Genomic DNA, 24,432 nt, shown 5'->3' on the forward strand with positions numbered 1-24,432 from the left:
GATTAAAATATATGAAACAAGTATAGGCCTTGTTTGGATTCTATCTCAAAAATAAGAGGAACTTAAAAAATTTTTTTAACAATCTGGGAAATCTGAATACTAACTGGATAATGGATAGTATTAGAGATTTATTGTTAAAATTTTTAAGTGTGATAACAGTATTTTGTTTTTAAAAACAGTCCTTACCAGAGTTCTGGCCAAGATGGAGATGTAGGTAGAAACACTTCACTTCCCTGCACAACCAAAAGAAGGATATCAACCAATTTAGAAACAAAAAACAACCAGAACTGCCAGAAAACCAAACTGCATGGAAGTCCAACAACCAAGGAATTAAAGAAACATTCATCCAGACGGGTAGGAGGGGCGGAGATGGGCATACCACGGCAGAGAGGACTTGCCCCAATGTGGTGGACCAGGGGTCCTACATTCACACAGATAAACTGGGAGGAACAACTGGGGAGTAAGGCAGACCTCGAAACCCAGGGTTTCAGCACAGAAAACTAAAGACTCAAAACCTCTGGCTGTAAAACCCTGTGGGGATTGTGGCAACAGGGGAAACACCCAGTCTCACAGGAAAGTCTGTTGGAGAGACCTGCGGGGTCCTAGAACATACATTAAACCACCCACATGCGAATCAGCACCTGGAAGGGCACAATCCACTTGTAGGAAGTGAGGGAAGTGATGGGAAAGTGGGGCGAGAGCCAAGCAAGCAGCATTGTTCCCTCTCTGACCCCTCCCATGCATATAGCACCATGCCATGAAGTGGGTTGCCTCACCCTGGAAAATACCTAAGGCTCTACCCCTTACAATGTAACAGGTACATGGAGACAAAGAAATATCACCCAAATGAAAGAGCAGATCAAAAGTCCAGAAAAAGAACTAGGCGATGAGGAGCTAGACAACCTATCAGATGTAGAGTTCAAAACACGGGTAAAAAAGATGCTCACAGAAATTATTGAGTTTGGTTGCAAAATGAAGGAAGAAATGAAGACCATACAAAATGAAATAAAGGAAAATATACAGGGAACCAACTAGGACTAAAATCAGCAATTTAGAACAAAAGGACAAAATAAACATCCAAGCAGCACAGAATGAAGAAACAAGAATTCAAAAAAACAAGGAGAGGTTGAGGAACCTCTGAGGCAACTTTAAATGTTCCAATACCCAAATTACAGGGTTACCAGGAGAACAAGAGCAAGAAATTGAAAGTTTACTTGAACAAATAATGAAGGAGGACTTCCCCAATCTGGTGAAGGAAGTAGAATTCTAGGAAGTCCAGGAAGCTCAGAGAGTCCCTAAGAAGCTGGACCAAAGGAAGCACAAACCATGGCACATCATAATTACATTACCCAAAATTAAAGATAAGGAGAGAAACTTAAAAACAGCAAGAGAAAATGGGACAGTTACAAAGGAGTTCCCATAAGACTATCAGCTGATTTCTCAAAAGAAAATTTGCAGGCAAGAAGGGGCTATAAAGAAGTATTCCAAGTCATGAAAGGCAAGGACCTACATCCAAGATATACTCTATCCAGCAAAGCTATCATTTAGAATGGAAGAGTAGATAAAGTGCTCCTCAGATAAAGTCAAGATCAAGGAGTTCATCATCACCAAGCTCTTATTATATGAAATGTTAAAAAGACTTATCTAAGAAAAAGAAGATAAAAAATATGAACAGTCATTTTTATGACAATAAACTCACAGCTGTCAACAACTGAAACTAAAAAACAAAAACTAAAACAAACTAAGCAAACAACTAGAACAGGGACAGAATCACAGACATGAAGATCATGTGGAGGGTTATCAGTGGGGAAGGGGAGAATGGGATGAAAAGGTGCAGGGAATAAGAAGCATAATTGGTAGGCACAAAATAGACACGGGGAGGCTAAGAACAGTATAGGAAATGGAGAAGCCAAAGAACTTATATGTATGACCCATGGACATGAACTGAGTGGGGAAGTGGGGGGCAGAATGCTGGAGGGAGGCAGGGACACAGGGTAGAGGGTGATAAAGAGGAGAAAAAAAATGGGACAACTGTAATAGCATAATCAATAAAGTATACTAAAAAAGAGTCCCAACCTTTTAGAAATATACATGAAAAAATTTCACAGATGAAATGATGTGGTGTTAGATTAAATATGTTGGGATTTATTTCAAAATAACCTGAGAGACTGCATACAGAAAAGGGAATGGGGAAAGGAGGCATGAAATTTAAAAGTTTTAATTGTTAGTGAGTGATGTGTACAGGGAGATTCCTTATATCCCTTTCTAGTCTACATTAATACATTTTTAAAACTTCTATGATTCATGAATTTCTTAGTTGTCTTTTCAAGATGATTATCATGGAATGTGAACAATTATGATTAGTTAGAAGAGAAACCTGAAATGAAGTACAGTGTATTACCTTTGTGAAAGTGACAGGGATGCTGGCATCCAACTGAATATGATCGGCAACCTCTGTAAACTGCTGCTGCTGTTTCTGCAATGTTTCCAGTAACCTTGTAATTTCTTGTTTTGCCAAGACAACTCTACAATCATCCTAGGAAAGACAAGACTGTATTTCTTATAAACAGTTACATAAGGAAAAAAGAGATGTCATTTCATTAACATTCCAGTATTCAAAGTTAACTTAAATGCAAATTTGAGTAGTATAAAAACAATCAGGCATTAATAAATAATTTAAGAACCTATCAACAGAAGAATGAATATATTGTGGTACATTCACAAATGTACCACAATATACTACTATGAGAATGAGCCACAATTACATGTGATGATATGAATTTTACAAACATAATGTAGAGTATAAGAAAAAACATATGGAGTTCATACTGTATGTACCATTTATATTAATTACCAAACAGGCAAAAATAAAGAATGCATTGGAAGTCAGGACAGTAGTTTATCCTCACGGAAAAGGCAGGTTGTTACTAGAAGAAAAAGTCTGAGGGGCTTCTCAAGCATTGGTAATATTCTGTTACTTGATCTGAATGCTGGTTATACAATATTGTCCTGTCTGAAAATTCAGCCAGCTGAACACTAATGAACACATTCCTGTATTTATGCTGTACTTCTATAAAAGACAATTTTAAAATATTTAAGATATGTATCTATTAGTTAAAAAAAGAAAGGAAAAGGAAAGACAAAAGGACTATAGGTCAGACTGTGAAAAGCACCCCTCTCACTCTAGATCCGCAGGCCTTCTCCTCAAAGTCAAACACTTTCCAGTTCCTCAGATGGCATTCCGGATATTCTACACATGTGCCAGTATGTTCTTCATTAGACAGAGATCTCCCAACAACATGTAAGCTCCACAAGTGCAGTGATGATGTTGATTTTTTGGTCACTGTTGCATATTCATATTAGTTGACAGAAATTCCATTATTACAGTTGCTCAGAACAAAACCGTTGGTCATTCTTGCCTTCTCCTCTCTAATATATATAACCTTTCAACAAGTCCTACTGGATATCCTGAAATGGCATTTCTAATTGCCACTAACCAAGCCACTGTTCTCTCTCACTTTGGAATTCTACATCGGCCTCCCAACTGCTGAACTCATTCGTTCTATCTTTACCCTCCTTCAATCTATTTTTTACACATCAGTCAGGGTGATCCTTCTAACAAGTAAGATCAAGTCATTGTTGTGCTCAAAACCCCATGATTTCCTTATTTCAATCAGTGAAAACTGACATCTTTCCAATGGCTCACAGCTTTCTTTACATATAATCTCTATTACCTCTGATTTCAGCTTCTATCACTCCCTCTTCTGCTTACTCTTTTCCAGCCACAGTAGCCTCTTTTTGCTGTACCTCAAACCGACCAGGCACACTGCCCCACGGTTTCTGCTCTAACCATTTGCTCTGCTGGAATGCTGTTCCTCCCAAAAGGGCTTGAACTAACTCCTTCACCTTTGAGTCTTTGCTTAAATCTTCTCTCAAAGATGTTTACCCTGACTAATAATGCAATTTGCTGTACTTTCACACTTTCTATTTTTTCCTTACCTCATCACTTTTTCATATATTATATAATTTACTTATTTAGATATGGTTATCTAAATAAAGCTTGCCTTCTTGCTAGAATGTTAATTCCACAAGACTATAGTTTTTGCTTGTGTTGTTTACTGATATAGCCCATGATCTAGAATGTACATAGCATATAGTATGCACTCAATACATATTTGCTAAATGAAGATACATCCTCATTATTCAGCATCATGCCTTGAACTTAGAGGGGAGGGATGATTAAGTTTTGTTCTCAAAATCTGTAATAAATGTGTGATGCTCCATCCATTCATCTGTTCACTTATCTCTATGGCAGGAACTTTTAAGAATATTGATAGGAGTTAGGGTTCTGTGGCCAAAAATCAGAACAAAACTAACAGGTCTTCATGAAGAAGGAATCAAAGACTTCAATTTCATCAGCATTAGCACAGTAAGATAATATTACATCATTCACAATTACCAGCCACTTTGAAACTATGCTTCAGAAATTCTAAAAACTTCTAATATTTCAGTAACTATGAACATACTTTCCAATAAAGTAGGTAAAAAACTACTTTGAAATTTTTAAGAAAATATGATTTGAACATGATCCATTTTGATTTTGCTGTGTAGCTTGATTACCCATCTGAACAAGTATATATTCACTTCTTTCTATCTAGATACAAAGAATTTAGAAATATTAAGATAAACAGGATGCATCCTATCAATATCTAGGGAAAATATGCATCCTGTATCATTCAGGTTCAAATCAAGAGACAAAAACCACACTAGTTATGTGAACAGAAAGAACTTAATATGAAGAAGTGCTAACTAGGTGTAGTTATTAACTAGGTAACCAAAAGGATAAAAGTAACTCTGAGGTATCATGGAAATAGCTACCACCCCCAGGGTTGGGGGAATAAAGGAGAGATGCTAGAAACTTACAGGAAAGGCCCCACGGAGGTCAAACTCAGGTCTCCTCATATGAGGAATGACATTCACAGGGACCCCAAGCTAATGGACCTACAGGAAACCATCTCCACCTTCCAGTGCCTTTCATGTCCCTGTTGGCAGAGGCTAAACTAACATGGCGCCAGCTGGCAAAGGAGACAAGTGGTTTATAGGGTTCCAACATCACAAAGCAGAAGATAAAAGAATAAAATTGAAACTCAATGACAACTTAATAAATGACATACACATCAATTGTTACAATTCAATGTAATAAGGAATAAACAACAGCTCAAGACTGATGTAGTTACAGCCTAGCCACATTGAGATAAGTCTAATTAGATATTTAAGAGAAATCCACAATGGTAACAAGTTTAGCTTTACAATAATCAGTAATGATAAGGTTGACTACAACTTATCAGGAATTCCTAGGGCAATAATTAGCCTTATATTGCCCTATGCATATCCAAAACAGAAATGAGTAAGACTGACATTTTTGTTAGAATAGCCCTAAATATAATTTATTTTAAAAGTACATTATCTGCAAACTGGGTAACAAAGGCTTTTGCTAAAACCAAGACTCTTTCAACACATTTGCCCATTTCATGATGGATGATTTCCAAGCACACCTGCCCACACCCCACTGAGTGGCCAGCAGTTTTTGACCAAAACCTGTATGACCCCCATGCTCCACCCTCCCTATCAACCCGATCTCACCCTAAGTGAATTTTTTTGTTTCCCCAGATGAAAAAAGTCCTCAAAGGCAAATGTTTTGCTCATATGAAAGAGGTAAAACAAACAAAAGAAGAAGGCAGAAGCACTAAAAGGCATCAAAACTGACAAGTTCAAAAACTGTTTTGAGCAGTGGGAAAACATCTCAATAAGTGTACTGCATCAAATGGGAGAGTACTCTGAAGATGACTAAATTTTAAACATGTAAGAACAAGTACACAATTTTTTATAAATAAATTCCAGTTCTGTGGGGGTCCCTCAAAAACATAAAAATATTTATTAAAGTAATAAAATAGATCAGTGAGTATCTCTGGTAATTATCTATTAACCTTATAAGTCCTCCTTCTTAAACTATGTCCTTCCCATGTTTAAATCCCTACCTGCTGCAAAGTCTTTTCACAATGGAGACAGGCTGTTGAAACCTGGGACAACAAAATAGTCATATCTTCTTGTTGTTGCCTGAGCCAAATCAATTTTTCTCGAACATGGGCATCGACAACACTTAGAGCCATTTCTTCTTGACGACACAGAGTTTCATGTAGATCAGAAAAATAAGCTCGAACACATGACCGGGCATTCTCTGCAGTACCTGGTACCTAAGAAAATAAAAATAAGTTTTAAACAACTATAACCATAACAAAGATTATATATATAAAATAAAGAAAATTCAAATACTATCTATATCTTTAAAAATTCTAAACTTTGTATCCCCACACTAGATCTTTCCCTAGACCAGAGTCTTTGGATATGTAACTACTGAAATGAATCTCAAGCAAAATGGAATACCTAATCTCCATTCTCTCTCACTCGAAACCTAGTCACCGCAATAAGTGGGAACACTATCACCAGGTTGTTCAAGACAAAAAAAACCAGAGTCATCTTTAATACTTCTTTCCTATCCCACAACTAGTTCCTCAGCAAATTCTGTAGAATTCAGAATATATACAGAACCTAATTATGCCTCATCACCTTCTCCTCTATCAACCTGACCCAAGCCATTATCATTTCTCACCTGATTATTGTAATAGTCTTCTAACTGGTCTCACCAGATCTAACCCTGCCCCCTACAGTGCATTCTCTATCAAGCAGCCAGAATGATCTTTTTAAAATGGTAAGTCAGAAAGGTAATTATTTTTTTGCTCAAAACTCTTCATTCCACTCAAAGTGAATGCCAAAGTCTTTTATATGCAGTGTTCAAAGACACACTCCCTGAGAAAAGGACCTCTGAGCAAGGACCTGAAGGAGGTAAGGAGGGAACCACATGAGCATCTTCAGAAAGAACATTCATGGCAGAAATAACAAGTACCTATGAGGCCCTTTGTGACCTCAACTCCTTCTGTGACCCCTCAATAATTCTATTCTAGCTACACTTCGTCTCCTCACAGTTTCTTAAGCACACACCACACACATTCCAACTTCAGGGCCCTTTCCACTTGCTTTTCCCTCTGCCTGGAATGCATTTCTCCCAAACATTGGCATGACTCCCTCTCTCATCTCCTTAGGTATTTGCTCAGTGTCACCTTCTCAGGGAATGTGTCCCTGAATACTCCATATAAAAGTGCATTCCCCCTTTCCCTTGTTTTTCTCCAAAGCACCTTACTTCTGCCATAAGTATTTTACTTATTTATTGTCTCTCTCCCCATATTAGAATGTAAACTCTGCAAAAGAGAGTTTTTTGACTTGTACAGTGGTGTCTCCTCAGCTTGAAGAGTGTCTAACACTTGACATGTGTTCAATAAATATTTGCTGAAAGAATGAATAAAATATTTCCACTCTAGCACAACAATATCCAATAGAACTTTCTCTGATAATGGACATGTCCTATGTCTGTGCAGTCCAATATGGTAGGTACTAGCTACACATACTTGAAATATAGCTAGTGAAACTGAAAAACTGAATTTTAAATTTTCTATTTCATTTAAGTTTTAAATGATTTAAACTTAAATAACTACATGACTACTATATTTGACAGAGTAGTTCTAGCATTATTCACCAATGACTTAGCTTTAAATTTTTTTGGTTAACCAAAAAAAACATTACATTTTGTCTGTCCTTGTATTTTATATTCCCAGCTGAAAAGATTCTTTTCTCTACAATTCAGTTTTTTTAAAAAAAGATTTTATTTATTTTTAGACAGAGGGGAAGGGAGGGAGAAGGAGAGGGAAAGAAACATCAACGTGTGATTGCGTGTGATTGCTTTTCACGCATCCCCCACCGGGTACCCAGCCTGCAACCCACACATGTGCCCTGACTGGGAATCGAACCAGTGACCCTTTGGTTCGCAGGCTGGTGCTCAATATACTGAGCCACACCAGCCAGGGCTACAGTTCAATTTTAAAAAGCAACTATAACTACCACCTTAGTTCCTTCCTCCTCTTCATAGCCAAACTTAAAAATGAGACACACTCACTCACTCTTCAATTCACTGAAGGATATTTCCTCTTGATTATCTCACAGAAATAACACTTCAACATCCAAATTAAACATCACTTTGGTACCATTATCCCCTCCAAAAACTCTTCCTCCTCTGCCATTAGTGCATATCACCATCCACCCAGTTGGGCATAGTAGAAATCTAGGCATCGTGCCTAACCCTACAAGTTAGCTGTCCAATCAATATTACTAATCAGTCTCTAAGACCTACCTATTCTCCTTTTTCGCAATCTGAAATCCATCTACCTCTCTCCATTATCACTACTCTAGTAGTAGAATATTGGCCATAAATATCTCTCAACTGGATAATTCCAGCAACTGCTAATAGGTATTCCTGCTTCCAATCTTGTTGCTACTCCTATTCATTTTCTACATTGAAAAGCAACCTTTCTTAATGAAAACCTGACTATGTTATTCTTAAGCCAATTCTTCAATGGCTCATCACTTCCCTTAAGATAAAATCCACACTCTTTTAAAACGGCTAATAAGACCCTGAATGATTGGCCCTTACTTCTCCAACCTCTTTTCTTGTCTTGCCCTACCCAATACTCAAAGCTTCAACCATAGTGAACTCAGTTAAGTTTCTACAATATGTCCAATTCATGCTTTCAGGCATTTTAACACATGCTTCCCTCTCTGGAACAACTCACTCCCCACTCCACACATCTCCCAAACTAAATCCCTTCAAATCTCAGTTTAGAAATTACATCTTCTGGGAAGTCTTCCCTGATGTATCTAAATTATTGCCCCTCCTATGCATTGTCAAAGCATCCTGTACTTCCCTCCCGCAAAATAAAGTTACCATACTCAAAACTCTCTCTCCATGACAGATTGTAAGTTCCACGAAGACAAAGACTTTGTATAAAAATTCTTTCCAGTGATTAGTGCAGTATAATTGCTCAATAAATACTAGAAGATGAAAGGTAAGAAAGAAAAAGGGTAAAAAGGTAAAGAAAAAATTTAAAAATTCATACATGTTCTGTGTGGGCCATTCCAAGTCCATCTTCTACTATTTGTTCTCCTCCTTCAATGTGCTGAACGATTCCAACTAACTTTCTGGAATAATCTGAGATTTCCTCAGTGAAGGTCCGTATGCAGTGAGCCATATCTAAAATTGATGCTCGGATCTGGTTAGCTTCTGGTTCCAATACTGAATGCTATAAAATGTAACATAATTATATAAAGGAACTCTTATTATTTGACTAATGATATAAAAAAACTACTTAAATCATTCCTATTAATAAAAAAAGCATCAGCTACAAGAGGCTTTTATAACACATTTATAAAAAGCACAGCGTACAAAACACTAATTTGCTCTCACCCAATAACTATTCATCTTGCAAAGAAATGATTTAAAATTTATAAATCCATTTATTACTAAACAAGAACCTAAGAGACTCTCCACAATTTTATAACAAGCAGTAGTTCATAAATGGACATAAGTATATCAACACAACCAGGGCATTATGAAAACATGCACATAAAGAAGAGATCTTCTGTTTCCTACTGGAAGGTTATTTTTCTTTAAAGAATCATGAGGCCTCTGTGCTGAAACTGTTGTTTTCCAGAAATTAAATCTGTTGTTTCTTTTCAGTCTACCAAGTTCAACTTGTTCATCATTTAACTCTTCTTCAATCCCTACTTTTAGCATACAGAACCAAGTCAGTGAAAACAAATGTTGGGCTAGCAAATTAGGTAGTCATCCAATTTAATAATGTTCATACCTTGTGGCCTTGGTGTTTTCCATATTCTTTGCAGACACAGCACATAAGTGGGCTAGTTTGACAGCCTTCTTCCAAACAAACAAACTCAATGGCATGCACCTGATGCTGAGAGCACATGGTTTTCTCATGAGGTTTATCAGCAAGAGGCACTCGCCTGTGTTTTGCTAATGTCTTTGTAGAATGAGTAACTTGCGAACACTCTGAGCACAAGTGAGTTGCACATACAGTGCAATATACCGATGCAACATGAGCTTCATCTTCATCACAACGAATGATGCTCTGATAAACAAAAACATTTAATGTCTTAAAACTGAACTCCAATTGCTATAAGTAATGTGATAAATTTTGAAACATTAAAGCTTATGTTCTTTTTTTTAACTAATTAGCCTTTCTATATGAAAATACATGGGTGCCCTGGCTGGTGTGGCTCAGTGGATCGAGTGCCAGCCTGTGAACCAAAAGGTTACCGGTTCAATTCCTAGTCAGGACACATGCCTGAGTTTTGGGCCAGGTTTCCAGTTGGGGACATGCAAGAGGCAACTGATCAATGTATCTCTCACATCGATGTTTTTCATTCACCCTCCCTCTCCCTCCTTTACCCTCTCTCTAAAAATAAATATTTTAAAAAATTTTTTAAAGAAAAATATGTGGGTACTTAAATACATAGGTCATTCACTACTCATCTGGGAAATATTAATTTCTATAGGTGAGAAGCTACTGCCAAAATTGATTATCAATTCATGCTATGAATTTGAGGCCAAAAATAAAACTATTCTCATAGATTCAGTCAGAGTAAAGATAACTTCCACAAAATCCCCTTACTTTACACATAAAAAACTGAATAGAGGTTAGAAGTCATTTTTAAGACTAAAAACATTGACATTAAATATTACACATACCCACTGCTGTAAATATTATGTGTCATGATGATGCATAGAAAGAAGAAAAGCACAAATGCTATTGAGATAGCAAGGAGTGTGCATCAAAGCATCAATGAAGCTTTTAAAACCATGGCACCAAGAATCTAACCTGAAAAATACTTATTTTAATAGGTTATAGATGAAGTGAAAGCTTGTGTACTTTTTTCTAAAGCTTGACAGGTGAGTCTATTGCACAATTCTGGTTAAAAGCCACTAATTTAAGCAAATAAGTAAATAAAATCTTCATTATATATAAGCTTTTACATATTATTTCTAATTTTCATAAATTATTAAAAGCTTCAAGTTTAAAAATTTTACAGGTCAGATAATCAAGAATGCTCTGAATATTTTCACTGAATAATAAAAGGCCATAATTTGAAACACAGAGATCTGGTATAAAATTTTCCAGAAAAAAATTAGGAAATACAGCAAAGATGACAATATTACATTAAATAAAAAATGAACACATGGGTTAACAATGAGGTCAAAAAAGAAATCAAAAGCTACCTGGAAACAGATGAAAATGAACAAATCTGTGGGACAGAGTGAAAGCAGTCCTGAGAAGAAAATTCATAGCATTATGGGACTACCTTAAGAAGTAAAATCTCAAATAAATGATCTAATCCTACACCTAAAAGAACTAGAAAAAGAACAAAAAACAAAGCCCAGAGTAAGTAGAAGGAAGGAAATCATAAAGATTAGAGAGGAAAAAATAACATAGACATATATATATTACACACATATAATGTAATATATGATCATATATGTATTTTATATATGTATAAAAGATCAATGAAACAAACAGTTGGGCCTTTGAAAAGATAAACAAGGCTGACAAACCTTTAACCAGACTCATCAAGAAAAAGAGAGAGAGGACCCAAATATTGTAAATAAAATCAGAAATGAAAGAGAAGTAACAACTGACACCACAGAAATGCTAAGGAATGTAAGAAAATACTATGAACAACTATATGCTGACAATGGAAAACCTGGGCATAATGGACAAACTCCTAGACACATGCAATCTTGCAAAACTGAATCAGAAAAATAAGAAGATCTGAATAGACCAATGAAATCAAGTAATGAAATCAAAGCAGGAATCAGAAATTCCCAGAAAAAGTCCTGAGTCAGATGACTTTACAGGCAAATTTTACCACACATTCAAATAAGAACACCTCTCTTTTTCAAACTATTCCAAAAATATTCAAGACTTCCAACCTCATTTTATGAGGCCAGCATTGTCTTAATTCCAAAACCAGATAAAGATACTACAAACAAAACAAAATTATAGGCCAATATCCTTAATGAACATAGATGCTGAAATCCTCAACAAAATATTAGCAAACTGGATCTAGCAATACACTGAAAATATCATAAACCATGGTAAAGTGCGATTTACCCCAGGGATGCAAGTTTGGTACAATATTCACAAATCAATATATATGATTCACCACATAAACAAAAATCACATGGTCATACCAACAGATGCAGAAAAAGCATTTGATAAAACCCAGCACCCATTAATGATAAAAACTCTCAGCAAAGTGGGAATAGAGGGATCTTACCTCAACATAATAAAGGTCATATATGACAAACATACAGCCAGTATCATACTCAATGGGCACAAACTAAAAGCATTTCCGCTAAGATCAGGAACAAGACATGGATGTCCACTTTACCACTCTTATGCAACAGTGATCAGACAAGTATCTGTCATCATTCACAGATAACACACCATATAGAGAAAACCCTAAAGACTGCACCAAAAAAAAAAAAAAAACTACTAGAACTGATAAATGAATTTGGTAAAGCTGCAGTATACGAAATTAATATTCAAATATAGGTGGCATTTTTATACATCAATAATGAACTGTCAGAAAGAGAAATTAAGAAAACAATCCCATTTACTATTGCAGAAAAAAAAAGTACCTAGTTTAGAAATAAATTTAACTGAGGAGATAAAGACCTGTACTTGGAAATCATATCATACTGAAGAAACTGAGGAAGATATAAGTAAGTGGAAGCACATACCATGTTTATGAATAGGAAAAATTAGCATAACTAAAATGCCCATACTTCCCAAAGCAATCTATAGATACAACACAATTCCTACTAAAATACCAATGGCTTATTTCACAGATCTAGAACAAATATTCCAAAAATTCATATGAAACTACAAAAGACCCCAAATGCCTCAGCAATTAATATTGACAAAGGAGGAAGAACAGACAACGGACTAAAGACAGTCTCTTCAATACATGGTGTTGGGAAAATTGGACAGATGCATGGAAAAATGAAACTAAACCACCAACTTATATCATACACAAGAACAAACTCAAAATAGATAAAAGACTTAAATGTTAAGTTGTAAAACCATAAAAATCCTATAAGAAAACATAAGCAGTAAAATCTCAGACATCTCTCATAGTAATATTTTTGCTGATACACCTCTGGGCAAGGGAAATAAAGAAAAAAATAAACAAACGGGATTATGTCAAACTAAAAAGCTTTTGCACAGCAAAAGAAACCATCAACAAAATGAAAAGGCAACCTGCTAAATGGGACAACATATCAGCCAATGATAATCTGATAATGGGTTAATTTCCAAAATATATAAAGAACTTACACATACTACACAGTAAGACAAACAACCCAATTAAAAAATGGACAAAGGACCAGAATAGACACTTCTCCAAAGAGGACAGAGGGCCAACAGACACAAGAAAAGATGCTCAGTACACTAATCAGAAAAATGTAAATTAAAACCATAATGAGATATCACCTCATACCTATCAGAATGGCAATCATCAATCAACAAACAACAAGTGATGGTATAGATGTGGAGAAACAGAACCCTCCTGTACTGCCAGTAGGAATGCAAATTGGAGCAGCCACGGTGGAAAGCAGTATGAAGTTACCTCAGCAATTCCACTTTTAGGAATACATCCAAAGAAACCTGTAACATTAATTTGAAAAAATATATGCACCCCTATGTTCACTGCAGTGCTATTTACAATCGCCAAGATCTGGAAGCAGCCCAAGTACCTATCAGTAGATGAGTGGCTAAAAAATGCTGTGGTGCATTTACACAGTGGAATACTACTTGGCTGTAAAAAAAGGACATCTTACCTTTTAGAACAGCATGGATGGACCTGAAGACTATTAGGCTAAGTGAAATAAGCCAGTCAGTCAGAAAAAGACAAATACCATATGATCTCACTTCAGTGTGAACTCTAATGAACAAATAATTTAACAAACAATATAGAAACAGAAGCACAGATACACAGAACAGACAGACGACAGCAGACAGAGTGGAGGGGGATTGGGCGATCTGGGTGAAAAAAGATGAAGGGATTAAGGAAAAACACATAAATGACACACAGATATGGACAACAGTATGGTGAAAGCCAGAGGGAAAGGGGCGTGGGAGGTAGAAGAAGTGGGCGAAGGGGGGATAAACAGGCATGGAAAGAGACGTTACTTTGGGCCACAAGCACATGATGCATATGCACACGACGTTGTATTGAGTTGTACACTTGAAACCTGTATGGTTTTACTAACTAATATATTTGATATGAAAAAAGTTTAAACTGTTTTATGTGCAATTATGGAAAATGTGTACATGTAAAATAAAAAAGTCATGTCTTCTGTTTTCCAGATCTGACAAATAATTAGATATTATTCTACATTATTCTAATGTCTTTTGAAATACAGATAAAAGAGCATGTGAAAGAGCTGCAAAAATTTCACACCAAAAAAAGAGTGGTTCAGTTTGAAATTCATTTCAATGATATACTTACATAGAGAAATCATGACTTAATAAAAGAGAATTACATGTAGGTGTATTCATAAATATCATAAAGATATTTAGCAGTATTAACTCTCTCAGGAGCAAGTGCTATCTTTAAGGCATTTTGCTTCTACACTACACAGCCTCTTTCAGAGAGTTCCTTTTCTTTCTTTGTGCTTTACTGTTGACTGGTTTACTTTTGCAGCCTCTGCTTCAATGTAGCTTACATATCATTCTTACTCTTCCATAATCTTCTTACTCTGACCTTTCTGGGATAGAAAGGAATTATGATAAGGAGACAAGTTTATACACACAAAAAACAGAGTTTGGGTATAGTATTAACAGAGAATTCAGGTTTCCGTTTTATTTTTGTTCTTTTGGGAGTATTGTTGCCTGATAAACTGTAATGTAACGAAAAGTTGTGTTTTGGGATCCTACCTGCTGGAGTGAGTTAATGTTGTACTTTTAATGGCAAATATTTTAAGTTAAAAGAAAAAATTCATGCTTATAACAAATATTTCACCAAGGTCAATCAATACCTCTCCAGATATCCCAATGGCTTCTTCTGCAGCGCCATACTGACCAATATGTCCATTCTGTAGTCGCTCCAAAAGCTCCAATAAAGCAAAATTTTTTTTCAATCCCCAGACACCTGAATCTCCTAGAATAAATATAAAAACTAAATCACACAGAATGCAATCTTAATCATTTTACCTTATACCTAAATAGTAATTTCTAAGTCATAGTTTAGCCATTAATAGTCTACATTTTAAAAACACAAATATCCCCCATTTTATTTTTATGATAGAACAATTGTGTTAATATTCAAGGCCCTGGCTGGCTGTTCAGTTGGTCAGAGCATTGCCAAGGTTGTGGGCTTGATTCCTGGCCAGGGCACATACAAAACTCAACCAATGAATGCATAAATAGGTAGAACTAATTGATGTTTCTCTCTCTCTCTTGTTTTAAAAAAAATTTTTAAGTTAAAAAAAAAAAACAACTCCTCAGCATTCTAAGTAGAAACATAATTTAAAGTTCTATTATTTTTCTATCATTTAATTTTATATACCGTATTCTATCATTTACTTTTATATACCCTATTCTGTCACTAACTTTTACTATATATTCTAAAATAAGTGCTTTGAAAATTTACATCGCAACTCAGGATCATATATCATATATATATAACACAAACAAAAATTTCACATATCAATGTTCACCCTTACTGTGTGTAATACACTGATGTTTTTAGGCCTATTTCTATTTTTAAGATTCTGTCACAACCAATTAAATTGATTTCATGACCACAAATAAGCTATGACTTATGTTTGGAAACCTCTGTACAAAAGACTTAACCTAAAATAACTCCATCTCTAAGTAAATTGGAAGTAGAACAGCTAAAGATAGTCTTTTCTCCACCCCTCATCTAACCTAGAACCCCACAGTAGTCAATAACTACATAAACTCCTTACACAGATACACTACAGCAAGACAACACTCCCTTTTAGGTAGGTAAGACTCTAGGCACATTTGAATAAGGAACAATGCTTCTGTTCCCCAGAACTGGCCATAAAAGGCCAGGTGAGTAAGCCTATATGCATGCAGTCACATTCTCATTCTCTCATTCAATCTCCCTCCCTCCCTTTTTCTCACGATCGCCATGTCTGTCTGTCTGTCTGTCTGTCTCTCTCTCTCTCTCCTTGACCGTATAAATAAAAGCCAGATCCTGCAGCAGTCTGTCATATTTGTTACGGTAAGCTTTTTTTTCTTTAAGATTTTATTTATTTATTTTTAGAAAGGGGGAGGAAAGGAGAAAGAGAGGGAAAGAAACATCAATGTCCAGTTGCCTCTCACACACCCAGTACTGGGGATCTGGCAAACGACCCAGGCATGTACCCTGACTGGGAATCAAACCCGTGACCCTTTGGTTAGCAGGCCAGCACTCAATTCACTGAGCCACACCAGCCAGGGAATGTTATGGTGAGCTTTTATGCAGCAGCTACTACCTGACACATAACTGCCACCTAATATATATTCACTTAATAAATGCATACATGAAAGAATGATGGGGTCACCAGCTGCAAGACTCCTCTTCCTCTTGGCCTATCTAGAGAGACAGAAAAAAAGCAAGGAAAAGGAGAAGGGAAGGGAAGGGAGGGAAAGGAAGAGAAAGAAAACAAAAGAAACCATTTCTTGTTGTGATTCTCAAAAAGAAAATTCAAATTAGGTTAAATATCTTCAGCGTCCTCTGACTTTCATAATCTCCTTTCCCAAGAACCTCTGTGCAGCTGATGCAGCATTTCGCCCTCAACTGTGTCAGGCAACAGGGCTTTCTCCTTAATCACTTCAATTTTTCATACATGTTCTATAACAAGCTGAGTTGTATCTACTTTATACGTAAGGGTTAAGAAGTATACTAAGAGAGTCCTTTATTTAAATATATACTGACAATTTGCCAAATATTGTCACTGTATAATGAACATATAGACATAAACTCCTAGCAGTATCTAGTATGTCACTAATATTTCTGTAACTGTCAAAATAACTCTAGAATCTCAATGGTTTAAACAAAACAAAGATTTACTTTTTGTTCATGCAGCATATTGGGTTGGGGAAGACAAGAAAGGTTGTGTTTCCTACTGCCCATGATCAGGGACATGGAGCACTAAGCCTCTAACCACCTGGGCCACCTCATGTAGTAGGAAGAAGAATTCACTGTAAACCATCATAAATCCTTTCTTTTCTTTTTTTTTTAAGATTTTACTTATTTATTTTTTTAGAGAGGGAAAGGAAGGGAGGGGGAAAGAGAGAGAGAAAAACATCAATGTGTGTTTGCCTCTCACATGGCCCTCACTGGGGCCTGCAACCCAGGCATGTGCCCTAAGAATCGAACCTGTGATGCTTTGGTTCGCAGCCAGTGCTCAATCCACTAAGCTACACCAGCCGGGGTTCATAAATCCTTTCTTAACAGCTCTGTCTGGAAGTTTGCACTTCATCCCATTCATATTTCACTGGTTAAAAGGAAATCGCACAGCCATACCTAACTATAAGAGAGTAGGGAAGTATAACTTTACCGTGTGGATGGAAGAGAAGAACCAGAAATATTGCTGGAATGCACTCATAACTACCACAAATAACTACTAATATTCTTCTTGGACTAGAGAATAATTTTGATTCTCTCACATTAATAGTAACTGTCTTCTTTAAAGGAGGAATTACAAATGATTTTTTTCTTCTTTATACTTTTATAGATTTTCAAATATTCTGCAATGTATACATAATTTCTATAGTACAATTAAAAATAGATTTTTAAAAATAATGACATGAAACCATACTAACACATATTCCACAGGCTAAAAATCACAGTAAAAATCTAACCTACAAGCTACACTAATTACAATCTATATCTAAGGCACAGTTACTAGTTTATTTTTTCTAATGTTGATATGGTAGCAATCATGTTTAACTTCAACCTAGGATATAACTAAATTTTTGGCTATAAATTTGTAACTAAAATTCTTTGTCACAAATTTCTAGTTTAGTTAAACAGTGAGGGGCATAACAACCCACACTGTAGTATTTATGTAAGGAAGGTACAGTGCCCTCAAAAAGGTAGAAGGGTCCACCTTCCATTTACAAAACATTATTTCTAAAATGTATATTTCTTTTTTTTTAAAGATTTTATTTATTTATTTTTAGAGAGAGAAGGGAGGGGGAGAGAGAGAGCAACATCAATGTGCGGTTGCTCGGGGGCCGTGGCCTGCAACCCAGGCATGTGCCCTGACTGGGAATTGAACCTGCGATGCTTTGGTTCACAGCCCACGCTCAATTCACTGAGCTACACCAGCCACGGCTAAAATGTATATTTCTAAATAAATATTTCTAGATAGTTTTCTATAAATATGATACAATAACTATGTATCTTACAGAATAAAAGGTCAAATAAAAGAATGTTGAAATACAAATACCTCCCCCTTTGCCCCTATTATTTTTTGGATAATAGTAAGTTAATGTTATTTATAATGATGATGCTAACGAACACTGTCCTATATTAGTTTTCTGGCAAATGGACATACCACATATTTATTTAAATCAAAGATTACTAAAACCTTAAGAAACCTACTCATTCCCTAAAGAAAACATTTGTAATCATGTTTCTTAGCATTTTAAAGCTTTCCAGTCTAAAAATCTAGGTATTCTATGGGAATTCTTGCTTTCTCTTTTGGAAGATAAATTATTTTGAATGTGTTCCACTTTACATAAGATATGACAGTCTTAAAACACTGCTACTGACCTGAAATAAAGTGACAAATTTATTTATTTTGAAGAAAATTCTGATATTAAGAGTACACTTATGGAACTTATGTTTATAAAATAACTGTTAAAATGTTAATGTTATTATTTCCAAATCTGGCATCCCATAGTAATAATTCATTTTGAAATATATACAGCAAAGTTTTAAATGTATGCATGAAACTAAAAAGAAAAACCAAGACCTTTAAACTTATATAAACAGAAAACAAGTAGTCATTACAAGCTAAAAACACTTATGTTTCTGATACCAGGAAATAAAAACATGCTGACACTCAAATGACTTAATTGTATTTTCATTATTGCCCTATTAATTTATTAAGGAGATGCTTTTATTGTATCAATGGCTTCAGGCAAATGAATTTTCTTATTTCTTTGAATAAGGTTAGCATGTTTCTCTCAGGGTATCTTAAAACTCTTCAAATATAAGTAAGTATTTAATATAAACATCTCAGAAGATGAAATAAAATTAGTACCTAAGAGTGAGCAAGTTTATACTTACAAGACTACTGGCCTTAATAGAAACTGACTCCTTCTTGGAGTTATATAATTTTAAATATCAAGTAGAAAGAAATTTCTTTCTATGACATGTATATTCCATGAACAATTTCAAACCCTCAACATATACATATATTTTCCTACCTAGATCTGTTACTTGTCGATCAAAAGGACAACGGATTGCTCTTCCGTGAAGAGGCAGGCGGGTGAGACAGTCGTGACAGACTGTGTGGCCACAAAGCAGAAGTCGAGGAACTTTGTCTCCTTGCAAAGAAAATACATCTTCACAAACTCCACACTCCAGCACCTAATATTTGGAAAGGGAACATGTGGTCTTCAAGTGATTTTAAAAGCATACACAGTTTAGTTTTTTAAAAAGCTGATTTAATATATTGAATAAATCTTATATTACTTTATTTCTCCGTGAAAAAATAAAATTGTCTAGGTTGTAAAACTTCAAATCACCTTTTATCATTTCATCTGACAGATCCAACCAAAATTAAATCAGAGTGAAGTCTCCTTGAAATGTTAAGTGTTAGGAACTAATATTGTAAATTAACATCATCTTTATATTTTAAAAATTATGACTTGATTAGTTATATCTGATCTGTAACAATATATCATTCTCCCAAACATGGGTTACTAAACAATTTCTCAGCAATTAACCTCCAAAACATCATCAATTTGAACAAAATAATTTGAAGTATGTGCAAGGATGACAATTTACCCTTCTAAATGGTAGAGAACATGTTAATCATATAATGTAAAGGCAAGAAAGCAATCACCTTTGACTTCAATTTCAATTCCTTGTTCTCAATCAGTAAATTGCCATTGGGTTAGAAAATATTTTGTCTATTACAGATACATGATTTGCCCAAGGCCACGCAGTCAATCAAAAGAAAGGAGCCAGAATCAGCATATTCTGATTCCTAGACCCATGAGTTTATGTTTTATAATTAGTCAACAAACTATATTATATCAATGAAAGATTTTGGTACTTTTATTTCTTAATATATCTGAAGTGTTTCACAATTTTAGTTAAGAAAAATACACTGAATTGTTAAATTGTACCACAAACTCCTGTGCCTTCCATCCATGACCTGCTACACTCTGGTCTCTGTCCTACTGTTTCATTCCCATCCCCTTTCAGAGTGTATTCTCCGACTGTATCAAACAACTTATAGTTCCCAGAACATGACAAACTGTTTTAGCTACTTTCTTCCTGCCAATGCTGAGGAAATAGCTAAATAGACACTTTTCCAGTGAATTGTTTTTTACATTAATAAACCAACAAATTCCTAAACACCAAATCTCTCAGGACTACCCACAGCTCAGTCTAACTGAAATGACCACAGTATCCCTGGGGCCCCTATGTGCCATGAGTGTCTATCTTAACAACCAATTAATACCTTTATTGGCTTTCTAACCTGTCTCTACTGTTAGAACAAAGGGCCCTCAGAAACAGAGTATTCCAAATACCAACACCAATGGGCTTATAAAATAAAGTACAACAAAAAAATTTTAACCAGTTTGGCCAACCATCATCCCCAACAAATACAATACACAAGGTAAAAACAGCAAACCCAGAGTAAAAATCAGACTTAATCCACTAAAATTTGAATCTTAACTACAATTATTTTGGACGTACTTCCACGCACTTGGACGTGTTTGCTTTGACAAGCAAACATCTTTCACTGTAAATAAAAAGATAATTTATCATTGGTTTGCATCCCGGTACGGTTCAAAAAAAGTTTAAAGATAACATATGTTCACCAAAAAAGGAAATAAAACAGTCTTTCCTTTAAATATATGAAAAGATGTTCAAGTTCACTCAAAACACTTTAAAATGCAATTAAAACTACACCAGTGTACTTTTTCCCAGATTCACTAAAAAAAGTTGATAACAGCTCTGACTGGTGCAGCTCAGTGGATTGAGTGCTGGCCTGTGAACCAAGGGGTCATCGATTTGATTCCCAGTCAGGGCACATGCCAGTTGGGGGCGCATGAGAGACAACTACACATCGATGTTTCTCTCCCTCTCATTCTCCATCCCTTCCCCTCTCTTTAAAAATAAATAAATAAAATCTTAAATTTTAAAAAAAGGTTGATAACTTTGTACTGATTAAAGTGTGAGAGAGCATCTCTTGCATACATTACTGGTTGCTGTAAAATGTTTTACTGAATGATACAGCTTCTCCTCTAGAAGGCAATTTGACAATGACTATAAAAAGTTAGAATAGCTCATCAATTCTACTTTCAAGAATTTATCATGTAAAATCTATATGTTAATCCTTACAGTACCATTTACATTAGAAAGATTTGGAACAAAGTATCCATCAACCTAAGAATGGAAAGAAACTATAATACATTCATATACTGCAAAACTATGTAGTCTAGCAAGGAAGAGTTAGGGTACAGCTGCATGTAAGTTAAATATAGTAAATACACACACTTTAATTTATCCTGTGTTTTTTAGTGCAGAAGAAAAGTTTCACTAAATATCAAATTTGATTAAGTACTCAGAAGATATTCACCATAGAATTAGATTATAAATAAATGCAAGACTTTTTACAAATGTTCTCACTAATGTGACACAATAAATTTTGCTTGTTTATGACAATAAACTCCAAAGACGCAAATTAAAACTTTACTTAGTTAATTCATATCTTGTATCTCTGATCTTATTATTGAATAAGATAAAAGAATTTATACTGCTACTACAGATTTTTTCAAAAAGCACTAGTAAAATACCACTGATTAGTAAACTAAATAAGGGTCCAAAAATAAAGTTACTAAGCTATTTTGTATCAACTCAGTAAAAAAAGAGTAAGACATTCTTGCTTCCGTATTTATGAATAGGAATTTTGGCTAACAATATAAAATAAAGTAAGTCCTAGAAAGGAGAATAACTCTTAATTTTATACACTTCACAAATACGCCTAAGAGGACTTCATTACATGTACTTATTACATGCAAATCAAATTTTAATTAATCAGTCCATAATTTAAAAGGATGAAGGTTCTATTCAAAAGAAACTTCCTTGATTCTTTTCTGAATGTGATTTCATAATTTCAGATTTTTATCTTTGTTTTTCTAATGAAAAAAAACCATGTCATTATCAACTTGTTCATTAAAAAAGAGGCCATTTTACATAATATTAGCATTATTATACTTCAACTCTTACCTTCCAATTAATATTCTTGCTTTCATCTATGAAAATCACAATGATTTTTAAAAAAATTTATGACATCATACTTCCTCAAATTACAGTGTTAGGTCCTTGCCAAAAAGGGCTGAGCTACGCCCTTTTAGGGCACATTTTACAAGTAAAGATGAAAATGAACAAAACGAGCCTCTCATACATCAAACTGTGTACTGTAACAAACTGGAGTTACAACAGGCTTTGGTGTATTTTGAGATTTTAAGGCAAACAGGCTAACAAAAAGTAATTACAGCAATAACATTCACTCCAAATACCACCTCTCAATTCAAATTAATTTACAAAATAATCTTCAGACATTCTCTTGGAAAAAACATAACTCAACAAACAAAACCTCAACTATACAGCATGCCTGATAATAAGAGGGCTCCTCTTCACCTTGGACATGCTGTGTATTTTCAGAATAACTTCATTAATATATGAAGGTCAGATGAATCAACCATCAACACTGATTGCTAATACAGCTGTGAGCAGAAATGCATCATTTGTTGTCCTATAAAACCAACAGGTGAAAAATCATAGGTGGCTATTATTTAAAAATACTTCAGATATTATCTGGTCCAGTGGTTCTCAGACATACACATTAAAATCACCTTTAGGTATGCAAAAAAATATACTGATGACTATCAGAACTGGGGGAAAGGGCTGCATCAGTAGCAGTTCGGGTTTTTTGTTTTTCTTTATTTGTTTTTAAATCCTCAATGATTCTCACATGTAGCCAGGAATGAGAATTACCCATATCTCAGATTACATATAATCCCAAAGGTATTCTACACACCATTATGATCAGTTCTCTCTTTCAAATTTTTCCATATATATAGTGGAAGAGAAAAATGAATTCCACGTGTATTTTTAGCTGATTTTTAAGTAAAGACATACTGGAGCATTTACACAGGGTAGAATTTCCAATTTCAAGCATATAGCCACTCAAAGACCCGGTGCAGGCTTCTTTGAAGTGTTGACAAACTATTACTACCAAAAAAGGAGGAGGCTGATCACCCAATAATCGATGTCTTGTCATAGACCTAATGCAATAGTGAAAAGCAAACTTTAAGCCAGTCATCCCTGGCTCTGCTGCACACTGTGTTAACCTAAACCTTAATTTCCTTACCTGTAAAACGGGAATTAATATCTACCTCATCAACAGATATTAACGAGTTAAAATACCTGACTTAGTACCTGATGGTAATAACGGCTTGACTTAATAATAATAAGGTAATTAATGCCTGTTGAGTTTAACTAAAAGCAGAAGACCTGGGGGAAAAACAGCCCAAGTCACTCTCACAGACCTATAACCTTCTTTTCACAAAAGTCCAGTCGCGGACAGGAGGACAAGGCTTGTAGAGCCGAGGGGCCCCGAGGCCGCGCATCCCGGCCCAAGAATCCAGGGCCGCGGCGCTGCAGCCAGATCTCCGGGATGAACCGAAGGGAGGCCAACGGTGGAAAACACAGCACGCAAGGTCCCTCACCTTCACCACGGCCGTACCGCGGCTGCCCTGACGGCCACTGTCCAGCCCCGTTCCAGGCTTGCTTACAACTAGGGCAGCCATCCTAGAAGGAGTGGCGCCGCAGCAGGAGCTGAGGGACTTCAACAGAGGGGCGGGGTAGATAGAGCCTCCTACCCAGGGGCCTCGGCTCCCGCCACCAGCGCACAGGCGCAATACTACGCGGGGGTGGTGAGGCTGTTCCCAAGATTTCCTCGTTCCTCGCGCCAGTCTCTAGCTGTTCGGCTGCACAGCGTTGCACATGTCGCTCTATTATTTTTATTGTTATCAAGGAGTCTCAACTCCTTGCAACAAAGAATAAAGTTAAGGGAAAAGGTAAGCTAAAACATAAGTAAAGTTTGGGAATGAACCTCGCGCTTTAGTAAAGACCTAC

At 35.7% G+C, this 24,432-nt stretch overlaps 1 protein-coding gene across 4 annotated transcripts in view; it reads right to left on the reverse strand.

Moving 5' to 3' along the window:
* Window positions 1–24,177, reverse strand: part of TRIM23 (tripartite motif containing 23) — a 40,615-nt gene extending 16,438 nt beyond the window's left edge. For all 4 annotated transcript variants that reach the window (XM_036020337.1, XM_036020336.1, XM_036020338.1 and 1 more), the window contains exons 1-7: window positions 24,024–24,177; window positions 19,479–19,641; window positions 15,065–15,186; window positions 9,816–10,094; window positions 9,066–9,248; window positions 6,039–6,254; window positions 2,402–2,536 (exon numbers count right to left, since the gene is read on the reverse strand). In XM_036020337.1, the coding sequence (XP_035876230.1) occupies window positions 2,402–2,536; window positions 6,039–6,254; window positions 9,066–9,248; window positions 9,816–10,094; window positions 15,065–15,186; window positions 19,479–19,641; window positions 24,024–24,104 (1,179 nt within the window). In that variant the 5' untranslated portion in view covers window positions 24,105–24,177. The remainder of the gene's footprint in view (window positions 1–2,401; window positions 2,537–6,038; window positions 6,255–9,065; window positions 9,249–9,815; window positions 10,095–15,064; window positions 15,187–19,478; window positions 19,642–24,023) is intronic.
* Between the last annotated feature and the right edge of the window lie 255 nt (window positions 24,178–24,432).

The sequence above is a fragment of the Phyllostomus discolor genome, chromosome 3 (assembly GCF_004126475.2).
Source record: "Phyllostomus discolor isolate MPI-MPIP mPhyDis1 chromosome 3, mPhyDis1.pri.v3, whole genome shotgun sequence".
Lineage (NCBI taxonomy): Eukaryota > Metazoa > Chordata > Mammalia > Chiroptera > Phyllostomidae > Phyllostomus > Phyllostomus discolor.